The sequence below is a fragment of the Anolis carolinensis genome, chromosome 5, assembly GCF_035594765.1.
Source record: "Anolis carolinensis isolate JA03-04 chromosome 5, rAnoCar3.1.pri, whole genome shotgun sequence".
Taxonomy (NCBI): Eukaryota; Metazoa; Chordata; class Lepidosauria; order Squamata; family Dactyloidae; genus Anolis; species Anolis carolinensis.
In genome coordinates, this window is record NC_085845.1 from 166,973,949 (window position 1) to 166,989,820 (window position 15,872).

Here is a 15,872-nt window from a genome sequence, read left to right on the forward strand (position 1 = left end):
CCATACAGTAATTTGGAATTGTCAAAGGATGTAAACTAGAACTCTGCAGTATGGAGGAAGGTATTAACTGATGAACAAGAGATGAACAGAAACGTTCAACCTGTACCAACTGGTTTTCTGTGTAGCCTGTATCTAAAGTCATCAGTTCAGTGTAAGCATAGGTTAATAAAATACCAAACATACCTAATGAGCGAAACATATTTCTTCCAGCTAGATTAATAAGAAACAGTAAAAACATATAAGCAGATACAGTAGAGTCTCACTTATCCAACACTCGCTTATCCAACGTTCTGGATTATCCAACGCATTTTTGTAGTCAATGTTTTCAATACATCGTGATATTTTGGTGCTAAATTCGTAAATACAGTTATTACTATATAGCATTACTGCGTATTGAACTACTTTTTCTGTCTAATTTGTTGTATAACATGATGTTTTGGTGCTTCATTTGTAAAATCATAACCTAATTTGATGTTTAATAGGCTTTTCGTTAATGCCTCCTTATTATCCAACATATTCGCTTATCCAACGTTCTGCCGGCCCGTTTATGTTGGATAAGTGAGACTCTACTGTACATTGATTTAGTAATTTGGATAGAAACACAGTAATATAGCATCAACTACCATACAGAGCTTCTGATCGTACATAGTCCTGATTGTGAGTTTCAACTGGTTCCATGATTTCCTTAAAAGTGTGTGTGCAGTTTTTCATTATGATTGACATGGTGATTACACCATATTGATTTATTATATAAAACTGGACTACTAGTTTTTGCATTCTGAACCTCAGCTATTTTAGCACTACTGTTTTTTTCAATAGGTACATTACATGCAGTGCTAATCGAAATAACAGAAGAGCCTCATAAAATAGTACCATAAGTTTTTTGTTTCCAGTTTAGAGTTTCAAATGCAACAAGAAAGTTGAGAGGATAGATGTGAAATACATGGCAGGAGAGCAGTCTAAGAGCACAACTTTGCCTAACCTCTCTGTTTCATATGGGCACTTTTCAGTTCCTCAAAGTCATTTCTGAAGCCACAGTGGGCCTACTGGCACCTCACTTTTTGTTTTTATTTTATGTTTAGCTTTTTAATTAAAAAAAATACAACTAGGAAGTATATTTCTGTTTTGTTTTTTTTTAAAAAAAGCTACATCCTAAAGAAATATAAAGTTTTTCCCACCCCCTATAGCTTGTAGGGGGACATTATTAGTGGTGGGGAGAGGTTTTCCCTGCAAAAAGTTAAAGAAATTCAGGGTGCATCTCTGGAAGAAGGTATAGTCTTCAAAATGTCCATGTTTGACCAGTGTGGTTCTCCAACCCGCATACATCCATAATCCTTGAAAATTGGTCTGTACAAAAACAGTGTACCTGTGCAAAGTGATTCTTTTAAATGTATACCTCGCTCTTCCATTTGTAAAATGAATAGATTGAGTCTAGATTTTTAAAATCTAGAAACAACTTCCTATCACTGAAATCTGAATACTTTTCTAACAAAATTTAATCTAATCTAATTGTGGATTTAGTTTCAAGCACAGTTCTACAGTGTAGTATGTTAACAAAGTAGTGGGGGAAAGGTAAAAGAGTCTGTTTTAGCTCTGTTTTTATACATTGGACTAATATATATTTTCTGTCAGTTTACCAACAGTTTTCAATTATTTGTCATAGTTTATTATATTATAGTGAAAAGTACTGCTGTTAGGGAAATGCACTTCCCACTATTTATCTTAATAAGGTCAACTGCTAGATATACTTGAGTTTTGTGGCTTCAGGTATCTACCTAATTTCTGATTTTTTGTGTTCTGAAAAGACGTTTATGTAATTATTAAAATCATCAGGAAAACTTTGCTTATTTCAGTTCACTAGACTTTTTGCAGGGTGGGGGATATCTTGACATTAAAATGTATAAAAGAACCATAAATGTGATGAAATCTACTTGGACCTACTGGTACAACTGAAATTTGATATATAGGGTTTGTGCTCAATAATAAATTCTGTCAGTATCAGTAGACTTACAATACATTGATACCACTTTTCTTTGCTTGTTTGCTCGGATTAGTAATATAACTGGTTGTTCTAAAACATTGAAAAGAGATATAGCTGCTGGACTTCTGGTTCCTCATTTGCTTTCTCACAGTTTATATTCAGTGCATCTTCTGTTGACATCTTCTTCGGTGTTGCTTTCGTTATAGGCTATGGTGGAAAACAATGCTCAAGTTTTTATTGTGTCTATTCATGGTCACCTTGAAAAAGGAATAGCAGAGATGAAATTTTAAGTTCTCGAAATACTAAATCTGCATAATGTTAGCTATTCAAATACCTGAGCAGCAAATACTTCTCTGAATTTTAACATGACATTTGCCAACTTTATGTTTCTGGTGCATTTTGTCCAAAACTGTTTATTGTGACCAGCAACAGCTCTTTTAAGTCATAAGACTGTGTTGTGTTCCAGGTATGGCTTAACTGTGTTACTCTTTTGCAACAGTGGTATAATCCTAGTTTTAATATTAATCTTTGTTTTAATAATAAGTAAATGTATTCAAGACCCGATTTACTAAATGGTATCTCATTAGCAAGAATTAACAAAGCTATGGAGGGGGGTTTGTCACTTGCTAAATGGGTTGATGGGTGAAATTAGAAAGCCAGGATAACCCTTGAAAGCCAGGATAACCACTGAAATGACAGAAGTGAAGAGATATTTGGATTGCTTTAGATCTTTCGTTTTTGTTAACATAGAGCAAAGTAATCATTGTCAGTAAGAGATCCTGGAGAAGAAATTGAGTTAGAATATGACACTATAATTTTTAAGCCATTGCTGAACTATCAAGAGCACATTCTGGTCTTACTTGTCCAGTCCTCTATTCTTTCATTAACATTCATAAGTATAATTATGCAGTAAGAAAACTAACATTTGCTCCAGTCATAAGTGAAATAAAATATTTTCACCACTGCAGAAAATGATGCTTGGCTAGTATACACAACAGTAGTATGCTAGTACAGTGTTCCCTCACTTATCGTGGGGGTTACGTTCCAGGACCACCCGCAATAAGTGAAATTCCACGAAGTAGGGGCACTATATTTATTTCAATATTTGCACATTATATTAGTTGTTAGGTAGCCTTTCTCCCCTTTACAAGTCTTTTTCCTCCGCTTCTTCCTCTTTGGCCCTTTTATGCTTGCGCCTCCCTCTCGTCCGCATCCAGAGTGGCCCAGCTGGATGCCGATGAGAGGGAGGGCGCATGTGCAACAGGGATACTGGCAGCTATTGCACATGCGGACCTCTTAATAAAAAAAAACCCGCGAAGCAGTGAGGGAGCTAAAAGCGAACCGCAAAGTAGGAAGGGAACACTGTAAACCAGAGTGGACATGAACTTTTATGTCTCACTTGTATACCTATATGTTCTTCCTTTTGTTAATTGAAAGCTCTGCTTGATTGTTAACATCAAAGAATTGTTAAGATCAAAGAAATGGGACAGGAAGACTAATGTATGGCAACAGTGTCTGATTACATTGTCACCACTCCTTTCTGCTAGTTGTGCACTTGTATAGTATTAAGCATTTTGTGGTTTTTTCTTTCCATTTTTCATGATTATCGCTTTATTTGTATAGTTTGTATTCTCTTTTATCACTAGTGCTCTTGGGAAAAGTCACAAAAATTGAATACGAAACACCATTTAAAAGACACACCATTATTGCGCTCTAACAACCATTACCCCAAGGCAGGCCGAAAAAGAAAGGCATTAATTGCTATTTCGACAGGTACCCAAGACTTCAACTGTTAGGGCATTGTTTTCTATTATAAGCTTTCTGGGCTCAACAGCTCATAGACAGCCATTTTTAGAGGACTTATACATATCTCTTAACACTGTCTATTACATTTTGCACAAGCTGCCAACACGAAACCAGCTCCTAGGGGAGTCCCAAATGAAGAGTGGTGCAGTAATCTAATCAGGAGTTTACTAGTGCATTCATCAATGGCCAGGGTATTCATATATATGCTGCATTTTGTGAACTAGCTAAACCTGGGGAAAGATGCCTCTGGCCACTTCGATTCCTTTCCTACAGTTTTGTGTAATGGATTAGAAACACAGAAGGGCCAGTCCATAGATTGTGAGGTCTAAAGGGATAGTTATCTGATGATTAAATGTTCCTCTATGAGAAAAAGCTAACCTGAAGAAGAATGAGTATAGAGTCTTTCTCTCTGGCTTTTTCTTATGTTCCTTCAAAATTCCTATTTTAATGCAGAGACATTAACTTCTATGTTTGTCTCTAGAATGTACAGTAGAAGCATCTCTTTGACTCACTGTTGGAAATAGGCTTTTAGTTTGTCAGGATAATAAAGTCCCTAGTGCACAGTTTCCAAGGAAAAAAAGTAATGCAATCTGGAATCATCTTTGGTGTAATCAGAATTCATTGTAACATAGAACCTATTCTAATATGAATCTGTGAGTGTTTGTGCTAGGTGACTTCTTGGTTTAGGTATATGATACAATATCCACACAGAATGTTGTGTTTTCATCTCCCTCTAGTGGTGACGAAGTACTAAACTGTTTCTTGTGACGTTGCCTTGTCATCGGTGTCTAAAGCTGATATCCTAAAGCTTTGAAGGTTGAAGTTTTGTACCAGTTCATGCTGAGAAAGCCTTATCAGCAGTATCTGTTTCTAACAGGGCACTTTGCCTAATCGTCTGATCATGTAGATGCTAAGATTATATCCTTAAAAAGCTCCAGTGCTATGAATCTCTGCTGATTCAGGGAATGAGGAACTTGGCCCAATCAATCACTTTCAAATGTAGCAAGAAGCTTTTTCTGTGTTATTTCTGTAGGTAACAAGGAGAAACATGAGAACTTTTCAAGCAGCAGTGAATTATATAGTCACACCACTTCATAAGCAGCTGTAGCCATCTCTATCTAACTAACTATATAATAAAAGTCAAAGGTTATATGTTTGTGGACGACCAATTTCCAAGACAGCTCCAACTTCCAGAGAGCACTGTGAGTCCCACTGAGGACGGATCTGGACCACATTTTGTACACAGAATCCGCATGACCAACAGAAACTTTGTGAATTACTGGAGGAAGCTGGGAGGACAAGAGTTGCAGTTCACCTTGCATCAAAAGAGGACTCTGAACCCCACAGATGATGGATCTGGACTAAACTTGGCACACAGAACACTCCTCTCATGCCCAACAGAATGTACTGGCGGTGTTTGGGGGAATGACCCACCATAATGGAAGTTGTAGTTCACCCCGCATCAAGAGAGGACTCTGAACTCCACAAATGGCAGAACTGGACCACACGTGACACATAGAACACTCCTCTCATGACCAACAAAATGTACTGGAGGGGTTTGGGGGGACTGACCCACCATGGCAAGAGTTGTAGTTCACCCTGCATCACAAAAGGACTCTGAACCCCACTGATGATGGATCTGGACCACATGGGGCACACAGACCCCCCGTCCCATGACCAACAAAACATGCTGGCGGTGTTTGGGGGGAATGACCCACCATGATGGAAGTTGTAATTCACCCTGCATCAAGAGAGGACTCTGAACCCCAGATCTGGACTACACTTGGCACACAGAACCCCCATAACCAACAGAACATACTGGTGGAGTTTGAGGGGATGGGCCTACAATGTAAGTTGTAGTCCACCCACATCCTTATGCATTTTCTCCATGGGCTCATTCATGAAGTCCAGAACAATGGCATCTTCAAATAAATTGTGTTACAAGTTAACAAATACCAAATCCGGGCATCACCAAGTACCTAAACTAGTATATAATAAAAGTGTAAGTTTGTATGTATGTTTGTGGGTGACAGATTTCCAAGATGGCTGCAACTTCCAGAGAACACTGTGACTCCCACTGATAATTGATCTGGACCACACTTCGCATACAGAACCCCCATGAGCAACAGAAAATACTGGAGGGGTTTGGGGCGGGGACAGGGATTGACCCAAGAATCTGGGACTTATAGTTCATCCACATCCTAGAGAACATTCTAAACCCAACGAATGATTGATCTGGACCAAACCTGGCATGTGTGCCCCATATGCCAAACTTTGACTACTGGTGGGACTTGGGGAAAGTGACCTTGAAAATTGGGAGTTGTAGTTCATCTACATCCAGAGAGCATTGTGAAACCAAAAGACTATGGGTTTGGACCAAACCTGGCATACATACCCGACATTTCCAACTTTAAATATTTGTTGGATTTGGGAGAGTTTACCTTGAAATTTTAGAGTTGTATTTCACCTGTATCCAGAGAACATTGTGAAGTTGCAGTATGTTCTAACACAATTAAAAAATTGTGAACCCAAATTATAATGGATCTGGACCACACTTGGCGAGCAGACTGAACATGCCCAACTTTGAATACTGGTGGGGTTTGGAGGGAAGTGACCTTGAATTAACGGAGTTATAGTTCACTCCCATTCAAAAAGCACTGTGATTCCAACAACGATGAATGTAGACCAAACTTGGCACACATACCTGACAGGTGCAAATTTGCATATTGAGGATTGTGGGGAATTGGCCTTGAATCTTGGGAGTTGTAGTTCACCCATATACACAGAGCACTGTGCACCCAACTGATGATGGATCTTAACCAAACTTGGCAAACATACCCAACATGACTGACTGAATGCTGGTGTAGTTTGGGGGACTGACCGTGGTGGGAGTTGTAGATGCATCCGGAGAGCACTCTGAACCCCACCGATGACAGACCTCGACGAAACTTGGCATACAGACCTCCATGACCAACTGAAAATACTGGAGGGGTTTGGGGGTACTGCCCCATTAGGTTGGGAGTTGTAATTCGCCCTGCATCTAGAAAGCACTCTGAACCCCACCATCGATGGATTTGGACCACACTTGGCACACAGGACCCCTGTGACCAACAGAAAATAATGGACTGGTTTAAGGAGGATTAACCTGACGTGATGTGAGTTGTAGCACACCCACATCCTTATATATTTTCTTCCTGGGACCATTAATAATATCCCAAAACAATGACTTTTTCTAATAAATACGTTACGAATTATCAAATGTCTAATTCGGGCATCGCAGGGTACCTAAGCTAGTATTCAAATCAATATGGACTGTCTGCCCCACAGTGAAAGTCAGAATTGCCATTTAACATATGCAAATGACGACTGAGAAATGTGTAGACCTTTGTGATCAATACATTTTTGTTCTCATTGCATCTCTGGTTTTTCACTCCATTGATTTTAGAAAGAAAGTATTGATATAAAACCATTCCCACTTAATTTTAGCAATGTTAAACTATTTCCAAAAACCATCTTGTAAAATAAATTGGGACCAATTTAGCATGTGAATTCAATTGCTTTCCTCTCTTACTACCTCTTGACTTCAATTAACACTTTTTACAGTGTTCATAGATTTTATTAAGGGAATAATTCTCTATATACTTGAATACAAGACCCATTGAACACAGTGAAGCTGTTGATAAAGACTGTTAACACTGGAGTATTGATATCTCTGTGGAGACTTCAGTCTGTATTAAAGGAGATCCGCTGGAAAAAATAGAAAATCAAAATGCTCTAAACGCACTTTTTGATTCAAGAATTTTAAAAAATAAAACACAGCAGCAGAATATGTTCTTTTAAGGCAGGTGATGGGAATCTCAATCTTGTAGTCTTCCAGATGTTGCTGGATGGCACCCAACAATACTAGCCAGCATAATTTAATGGGTAAGAATACTGGGAAGTGCAGTCCAGCAACATCCGCTGAGCCACATGATTCCCAGCCCTATTTTAACAAGTAATAATCATCATCATCATCATCATAGTCTATTATTGAGCTTCACTGAAGGTAAATATTTTAAATGAATTAAATTCTTCAATGTGTTCTGGAGCATCAACTATTTTAAAATATTTTGTCTTTAAGTAAAATACTATTTCACAATCATAGTATAGTACGTTCATTTCTTGTTCTCAAAGTCCAATATATTTCATTTATAAAACAGCAAAACACTTGCTCTGTAATTTTTCTGTGTTTTTGTTGAAATATTCATCTGTCATCTAACTTTTTTACTTGCATAAAATAAGTTGCTTATAGACATAACAGTCATAATCATCATAGGCTATCACTCGTGGCCAAGTATAATTGCCTTCCGAGTGTAGAGTCCTAGCAGTGGGTCAGTAAGTGACTGTAAAGAGGGACCTATTCTAGATTTGCATGGTCTTTTGTAGTTTGTTTTCAGCAATGTGCTAATACCCAGTTCATGCTGTAAACTACTTTGGCTTTGTGTCTTTAAATCAAACACTAAAAAATATCTTAAGTAAACACCACTCAAAATATAATCAATAAGTTCCACGTGAACTTGACATGGATGCTGATCAACTCTTTTAGTCAGTCCTTAACATTCACACTATTGGCCTTTGTATACTCATTTATCAGTATTGTTGTTTTAAATTGTATGTTCTACAACTTTGTAAATAAAACACAGTACCTTCTGAATAGATACAAAATTTCCAAAAAATGTTTCACTGTCACCTGCTTTTGTTTTGGCTTCTTATTCTTATTGCTGACAAAGCAGTAGTGTAGCATGAATCTGTGGAGCGTAATCTTCTCAAACCTTTCCCATTCCATGAGTGAACACAACCAGACATTGGCAGCATCGGCTCAGAAAGGATGAGTTAGGATAAATAGCTTTTGTTCTGTTTCTGCTGAATGTTAGCCTATACACTATAAAGATGCCTTTATAGCTTGTAAAGACAATGAAGGAGTATAACTCTTATAAATATTGTAATAATATCCCTAATTCAATAATAATGGGTGAAAGATCGTAAACATTGTATGGACTAATACTAAAGAACAAAATTGATGCCAGTTACGGTTAACATCCATTTAAGTAATTTTTATTTGGCTGAATGTTTAGAAGCTGGAATAATAAAATACATTTGCTTAATATCAAAACTTCACTGTGTCTGCTTTCTGCTTTTTGGGATATTGAATGAAAGTAAAGATAAAGGTTTCCCCTGACGTTAAGTCCAGTCATGTCTGACTCTGGGGGTTGGTGCTCATCTCCATTTCTAAGCCGAAGAGCCGGCATTGTCCGTAGACACCTCTAAGGTCATGTGGCCGGCATGACTGCATGGAGCGCCGTTACCTTCGCGCTGGAGCGGTACCTATTGATCTACTCACATTGGCATGTTTTCGAACTGCTAGATTGTCAGGAGCTGGAGCTAACAGCGGCCGCTCACGCCGCTCCCGTGGTTTGAACCCGGGACCTTTCGGTCTGCAAGTTCAGCAGCTCAGCGCTTTAACGCACTTCGCCACCGGGGCTCCTTACATTGAATGAACAATGTTATTAAAATGTTTTGTTTATACAGCATAGCTTTTTTATTTTCAATAATGAGTAACAGTTGCTTAGTATGAACTGTGTCAAGGTTAATGAGGAAATATGAAGGCAACCATTTCTTACAGAACTTTGAAGTAAGTTGACACTCAAAGTGAAGTAAATTGAGGCTCAACCCCCATTGCCTTGTTTCAATAAAAAGATTGGAATGAGAGAGTGAGGAAGAAATTGTGAAAAGCTTGACATAATGACACTCTGCTTTTGCCCATGGGAAGAGTGTACAAAGTGGTAACTAAATGACAACCATATTACAAGTGGATAAACAGAGTTATTGTCATAGCATGTATCCATTCCAGTCATCTTGGACAGTTCCATCACATATGGTTTTAGCTCTAACCTCTATTGGTCATAGCAGTCTCTCAGCTGTCTGAATCTTCTTTCCTAAATCCATGTTTCTACTGATCATATACCATGGCATGGATAATAGGGTTGAGTTGTCCAGCTGTCTTGAATTTGAAGCAAAGATCTCTGTAAGAGATATCATGGTGCACTTGTTTCTCTTCCAAATCAGTGTTCTACCCACTTCATGTGGCTCTTTTTGACATAGATGCAGAATATTATTCTCTCCTACATAGTTTAGGGTTTTGCCCCAGTTAGCAAATGTGAGAGTTTGTTCCAAAAAGAGAAAGCACTTAAGAGTTCAGTTATGTGTGTCTGCAGATATTTTTAAAAATGTTCTGCACTGTGTAACCCAATTTCTCCATTGTGTAACCTGTGTTTAAATATTTGTTCATTTTTATCTTCTACAATTTCATTGTTTCTAGTCACAGATAAACGAAGGGCATTAAAACCTTGGCTTCTGATTATTGGAAACTTTATTTAGCTATATGCATGGTTTCCAAGTTTTCACAAGACACTTGACATGTCCACTTCAGTCTGTCTTTACATCTAAAATACCACTGAAGTTTTAGGAACCTCAAGTGTGAGCCTCTTATCAGAACAACTCTTGCTGGATAGCCATCTGTCGGGGGTGCTTTGAATGTGATTTTCCTGCTTCTTGGCAGGGGGTTGGACTGGATGGCCCGTGAGATCTCTTCTAACTCTATGATTCTGTGATTCTATGGTAATAACTACAGTTTATGTTCCTGCCAACACAACATAAAACTATGGTTTAAGGTCAGCTGGGAAAGAACAAGGGGAGTTCGTATGCCAGAAGGGTTGAATGGATGAAGACAGAACAATATTGCTTATTCATGATTTGCAGAAATCCTGCGTCTGCATAGATGATTTATAGCTGCTTGCAGAGGTAGAACCTGGAATTAAAATAGATTTAATTGGCATTGTTATCATATGGTGTACACATGAGACCCAACATTCTAAAGGTGCAAAAAGTGTTTTGTTTTGAAAAGCAGTTAAATAAATGAAAAGAAATTGACACTTGCTCATACAAATTTCTCCTTCTGCTATTTATACATGTTAGCCAACTTTTTGCTGCCTCTCTATACTGCTAATATTGCAGATAGGGTCAATGGTATTGATTGGCCTTATTACATCCACTACATATCCCAGTTCCCAGAGAATGTGAAGTCAATCATGAGAATATTATATGAATGGTCCAAATATTCATATGTGAGAAAAGGTGACATCTCTAGTTCACCAGTGCTATAAGGCATTGTCCAGTAATGGAAGGCTCTGTTTTATCTCTGTCTAATATGTACTTCCAGAGAGATGGATCACTTTCAACATTTAAATGCATTATTATATATATAAGAGGCATATAATAATATAGAATAACTTTTGTCTTTAGCTTCTTAATAATGTGAGATTATGTTCCAGTTGGTTATTACCACAATATGTACACCTTGTGGATACAACAATATTCTTAAAGTATATTTAAATACCTTTTTTAGTGGTTAAGAAAAATCTTGAAATGACTGCTATTGCTATCTATTCCATGTTTTACCAAATTCAGGACTAAAGGCAGTTAAGAACTAAATTTAAAAAGTTAAAATACACAAACACTAAAGTTTAAAAAATGACTTCAGTATAAACATACTTAAAACCATTTGAAAACATGAACTATTAAGTCTTTGCACACCACAACACAATAAAGTAACAGATAAAATGGAGCAAGTCATGCAGGAATAAGTGAGCTATATCCTGTTGAACAATCCATCTTAAGTAAAATCAGAAGTTTATACTTATCACTTGTCAGCTTAGGTCCACACTTTTTTATAGTGAAAAACTTGTACACAGTGTTTGTCTGGTTCATTTTGTTCACTGTAATGAACATTGTATATAACATATTTAGGTTAAGTACGTATTTTAGATCGAAATAAAGTCTATTTCAGTTGTTTTAGAAATTTCACTACACATATAGATACCAATGAAACAAAGAAAAAAAATATGGGAGGGACACCGTGATCAATGTTTTATGTAAGTTTTGTAGGGATGATCACATAAACATGAGTCAAATAATCCTACTACTATTGCATTAATTCTCACATTTCTGCTGTTGTATGAATAGCATGTGCTTAAGATGAACTTTTCTGTTGATTTAAGCCATCCAATGCACTTGACCTAAATAGATTATGCTTTTGTGATTGCCAGAATAAAGCACATGCCTAGGATGTGTGTCGTTTGAACATTATTTTGTCTGTCGTAATAGATAGATGCCCTGAAAGTTTAGAAATTGGAATGAATAGGAATGAATTCCAGGTTGAAATACTTGGAAATATAATGCCCATAGACATGAGAGCTTTATTTACTTATTGTGCCTTATGTCTCTTAGCAGGTTGTCCTCTATAATGTTGCCCAATGGCTTTTAAGTACTGCCCAACCTAACAGCTGGTACCACATCTGATGATGATTGTTTTCAGTCATACCTTGATTAAAATACAGAGAATGATCTGTTGATAGGATTAAGAACTTCAAATCAAAAGAATTTCAGAGAAGCTAGAGAGGGAGAATAAAATCTACTTAATACTGATAGATATCCATTTCTCTTCCATAAAGGATAGTACTTCAAAAAGTAATAGTCAACTGTGATTGTTCAGGCATGTGGTCCTTTACTTTGCAGCCAGTCAAAATCCTTCTGAAATGTTTCAGCAATTTCCTCTTCTTTCTCACATTATCTTTGTGAAAATAGATTCACCTCTGCTTCAGTCAGTACTTGCTGCCTTTCCTTTTTTCAAAGTATAATGGATGTGTAAGGTTTTCACAACTAATTCTGTTCAGATTCTGTAGCATTGTCTTGCATCTTCTTCATATGAGTAGGAAGCTGCTGAATCTCCTGCACTCTTGAACAACTAGCGGATTTGTCACTTGAACAGGGGGACATTTCATATAGTTTTTTCTAGCTCATGATTGATGAGTTATTGTGCTAAAGCACTGTGGTTCTGTTTCAATGTACTGAGGAAAGACTTAGGTTTTTTTTCTCCTCCACTTCATATTTAAGAAATACTCCATTCTATGGCAGCTCAACATTCAAACTTCATCTTGGTTTATCATCATTGTCCCATTCTCTTGATAGGGAATCAGTATTAAATGCATAGAGAACCACCATCTTTCACTTAAAACAACATCTGTTTCTAACTCCAGCTTTTTATTTTCTATCTTTCATTTTCTTTTTTCTTTTTTGTTGATAAACCTCCCAGACAACAACAGTTCTGTAGAGAGTTTAAATATGAAGGAATGGCAGGACGGGCTAAGGGCACTTCTACCGAACATTAACATCAACTTTGGTGGACTGCCCAATGCTACTTCCCCCTCCAACGCCAACCACAGTGTACCAACGTCCAACACTGCCACCACCGACAGCCTGAATTGGGACAGCCCTGGCAGCTGGATGGACCCCGCAATCATCACAGGTAACCATTTCTCACTCATTCAGCTCCACTGACAATTGCCAAGTTGCAATTGTGCAAAATTGTCACAAATTGACTGGTACTTAAAAAAAGAAAAAGCAACTTCATGCGGTGGTCTCTTCCAGCTTCCACTCACCAAACCTTCAAGAGGCCAAATACCCTTTGGATAAGCAAGCATTTATCACCTACAGCCTTTTCTGTTGCATGCCCAGCCTCTTTCCTAGTATTTCTTCAGGCTTATAAGTAGGTTCCCATGTACTCTGATGGCATACCAGTCTATGCAGTGCACTTCCTGTGTTAGCAATATGTTAACTGGACTTCTTTTTCATTCAAAAAGGGCATACTCCACTTGTTTATAAAGCTCTCTTATAAGGCTATTTGTGTTTCCCTTGTAATTGTGAAGGCATGAGTTTGAATGGTAGTAAAGGGAAGGAAAGCAATACAGTTTTTAGAAGTGTGAGATTGGATGAATCTCTGAATGAATGTCTTGGTGAATGTGAAAGATCATCTAAAGTGCAAAAGCTCCTTGGGAAAGTTCAACTTCTGACATGTTTGTAAAACTGTTACAGCGGTCCTTTGTACATACTAATAATGTTTTCTTACCACTGCTATTGGTTAAGTTAAGCTGACCTACTTCACATTAGAAATCCTTGCTTGCTCTGCCCTAACCTCTTTCTCCCCCTATGTTTTCTTTTTTCCTAGGTATCCCAGCCTCCGCTGGAAACAGTTTAGACTCCCTTCAAGATGACAATCCGCCACACTGGCTAAAATCTCTTCAAGCTCTCACAGAGATGGATGGCCCCAGTGCTGCTCCGACACAGACCCCCCACAGTAACCCCTTCAGTACACAGATTCCTCTGCACAGAGCCAGTTGGAATCCCTATTCCCCTCCTTCAAACCCTGCCAGTTTCCATTCTCCTCCCCCAGGCTTTCAGACAGCTTTCAGACCCCCCAGTAAAACCCCCACAGATCTACTACAGAGCTCAGCGTTGGATCGTCATTAGGAAAAGTTCAAAAACATTAGAAATGCAGGAATTGCCCCACTCAGACTTCCTACATCCACCCATGGTCCCTCCTCCATGTCTTTCTTTCTGAAGAAGCCAGTTCCTGATCAAACTTCCCACCAGCCCCCAAATGCAATGCAATCACAGGGTCATAACCATATCATTTTTGTTAAGTTTTTCTGCTGAGCCAGTGTTTGAAATACACTGTTTAAAAACTATTTCTAAGAAGAAAAAAGAGAGAGAGAGAGAGAAATCAAAGTGCATAAAAGAGTATTTTCATAAATCCTTTGCACACAATTACTTTAGCCTAGCAGAAAATGTCAAGCTGACAATAGGGAAAAGAATATGAAATTCAGAATCAAATGCAGAGATGTAAAAGCAGTCTAATTTTAAACAAGAGATTCAAGATATGGGGAGAAACAGTGGCCTAGCATTTATTTTGCATTCTGTGTGTTGATATCCAGGGAAATAGCTCTTTTTCCTCTCTTTTGGAAGGGTGGGACAATATTGTCAGTAAGTGGTTTGTCATAAAGTAGATGGAAGGACAATTTGCCTATAGAAATAACTGACATGTTGCTAAGAAGTGGTTTAACAGAGGGGATTTTCTTTTAATTTTGGCTTTAGATTACAAGTAAACTTAATGTTTTAAAAATATTCACAGATTTAATACCTAGCACATACATGATATAATTGTAAGCAGCTGAAACACGAGTGATATTTACTTCATTCTTTCTGTCTCCTTGTCAGTCTCTCTTTCTTTTTTTTTTAAAAAAAATCACCTGATTGAGGCACTCTGGGATAGCACTGCATTGGGGCCACATGATCACCATCAGGAGCGCAACCTTTGACGACCTCTGCCTGCAGCTTTTACTTAACCTTGTAGTTTCTGGACATTTGTGCAGTATTGAAAGACAGGGAAAACGAAACAGATGAAATTAAACCTGGTTATAACCTGATGCTAAAACTAAAAACAAGGAAATGTACCTCTTTCTTCAGAATTAAAACTAAAATCTTAAATAAAACAGAAAACTTGATGACAGCTTTTTGAGAGTTCTCATTTTTTTTTGGTTTTATGTGGCTTTATCAGTTCCTGTAATAAGATTTGCAGCAAATTTTCAGTGCTCTGTTCATGGGATTTGTGTGATCTCTATCCAAGCCCTATCATTAGCTTTTCTGTGTCCTCTTACATCCTGCTTTTTGTTCATCTTTAACCCCCCCCCCCCCCAAACATGATAGCCTGTTGGTGCCAGTGTGTGCTCCTTAGTTTTGACTAAATGCTAAACAGATACAATGCCCCATCATCTCTTCCTCATTCTTATCTGATTTCAAAGAAATCAGTACCCAATTAGAACTTGGACAGGTAGCCCACAGGAATCCTGAGTTAGTATTAAGTAAAAATTCTGTCTGAAAGTGGGATTGTGATTTGGCTTAAAGGTCAATAGCCTAATTCATTGTAAGGCATCTTCCTATGTTTTAATGCATGTATTAGTTTAGCGCATATAAAAAGGCTTAGTAGCTCGTGGACAATGCCTAATTTTATATGCCCAGTATTCAGATCATTTTTATTTATGATTATGTAGAGCTGTGTATATAAGATTTTGATAAATCTTTTAATATATTTAAGGAACCAATTGAATTGGATCTGGGTGTCATATAATAAACAGAAGGGCTCTTTTTTCAC

At 37.7% G+C, this 15,872-nt stretch overlaps 1 protein-coding gene across 5 annotated transcripts in view; it reads left to right on the forward strand.

Annotated features, from left to right (window-relative positions):
* The window catches only part of cnot4 (CCR4-NOT transcription complex subunit 4), an 80,594-nt gene extending 66,162 nt beyond the window's left edge, over positions 1-14,432 (forward strand). For 3 of the 5 annotated variants that reach the window (XM_003221092.4, XM_008110806.3, XM_008110808.3), the window contains 2 exons: positions 12,978-13,190; positions 13,890-14,432. In XM_003221092.4, coding sequence (XP_003221140.1) covers positions 12,978-13,190; positions 13,890-14,191 — 515 coding nt within the window. In that variant the 3' untranslated portion in view covers positions 14,192-14,432. The remainder of the gene's footprint in view (positions 1-12,977; positions 13,191-13,889) is intronic. The other 2 variants (XM_008110809.3, XM_003221091.4) reach the window with 1 other exon arrangement.
* Positions 14,433-15,872: the final 1,440 nt, after the last annotated feature.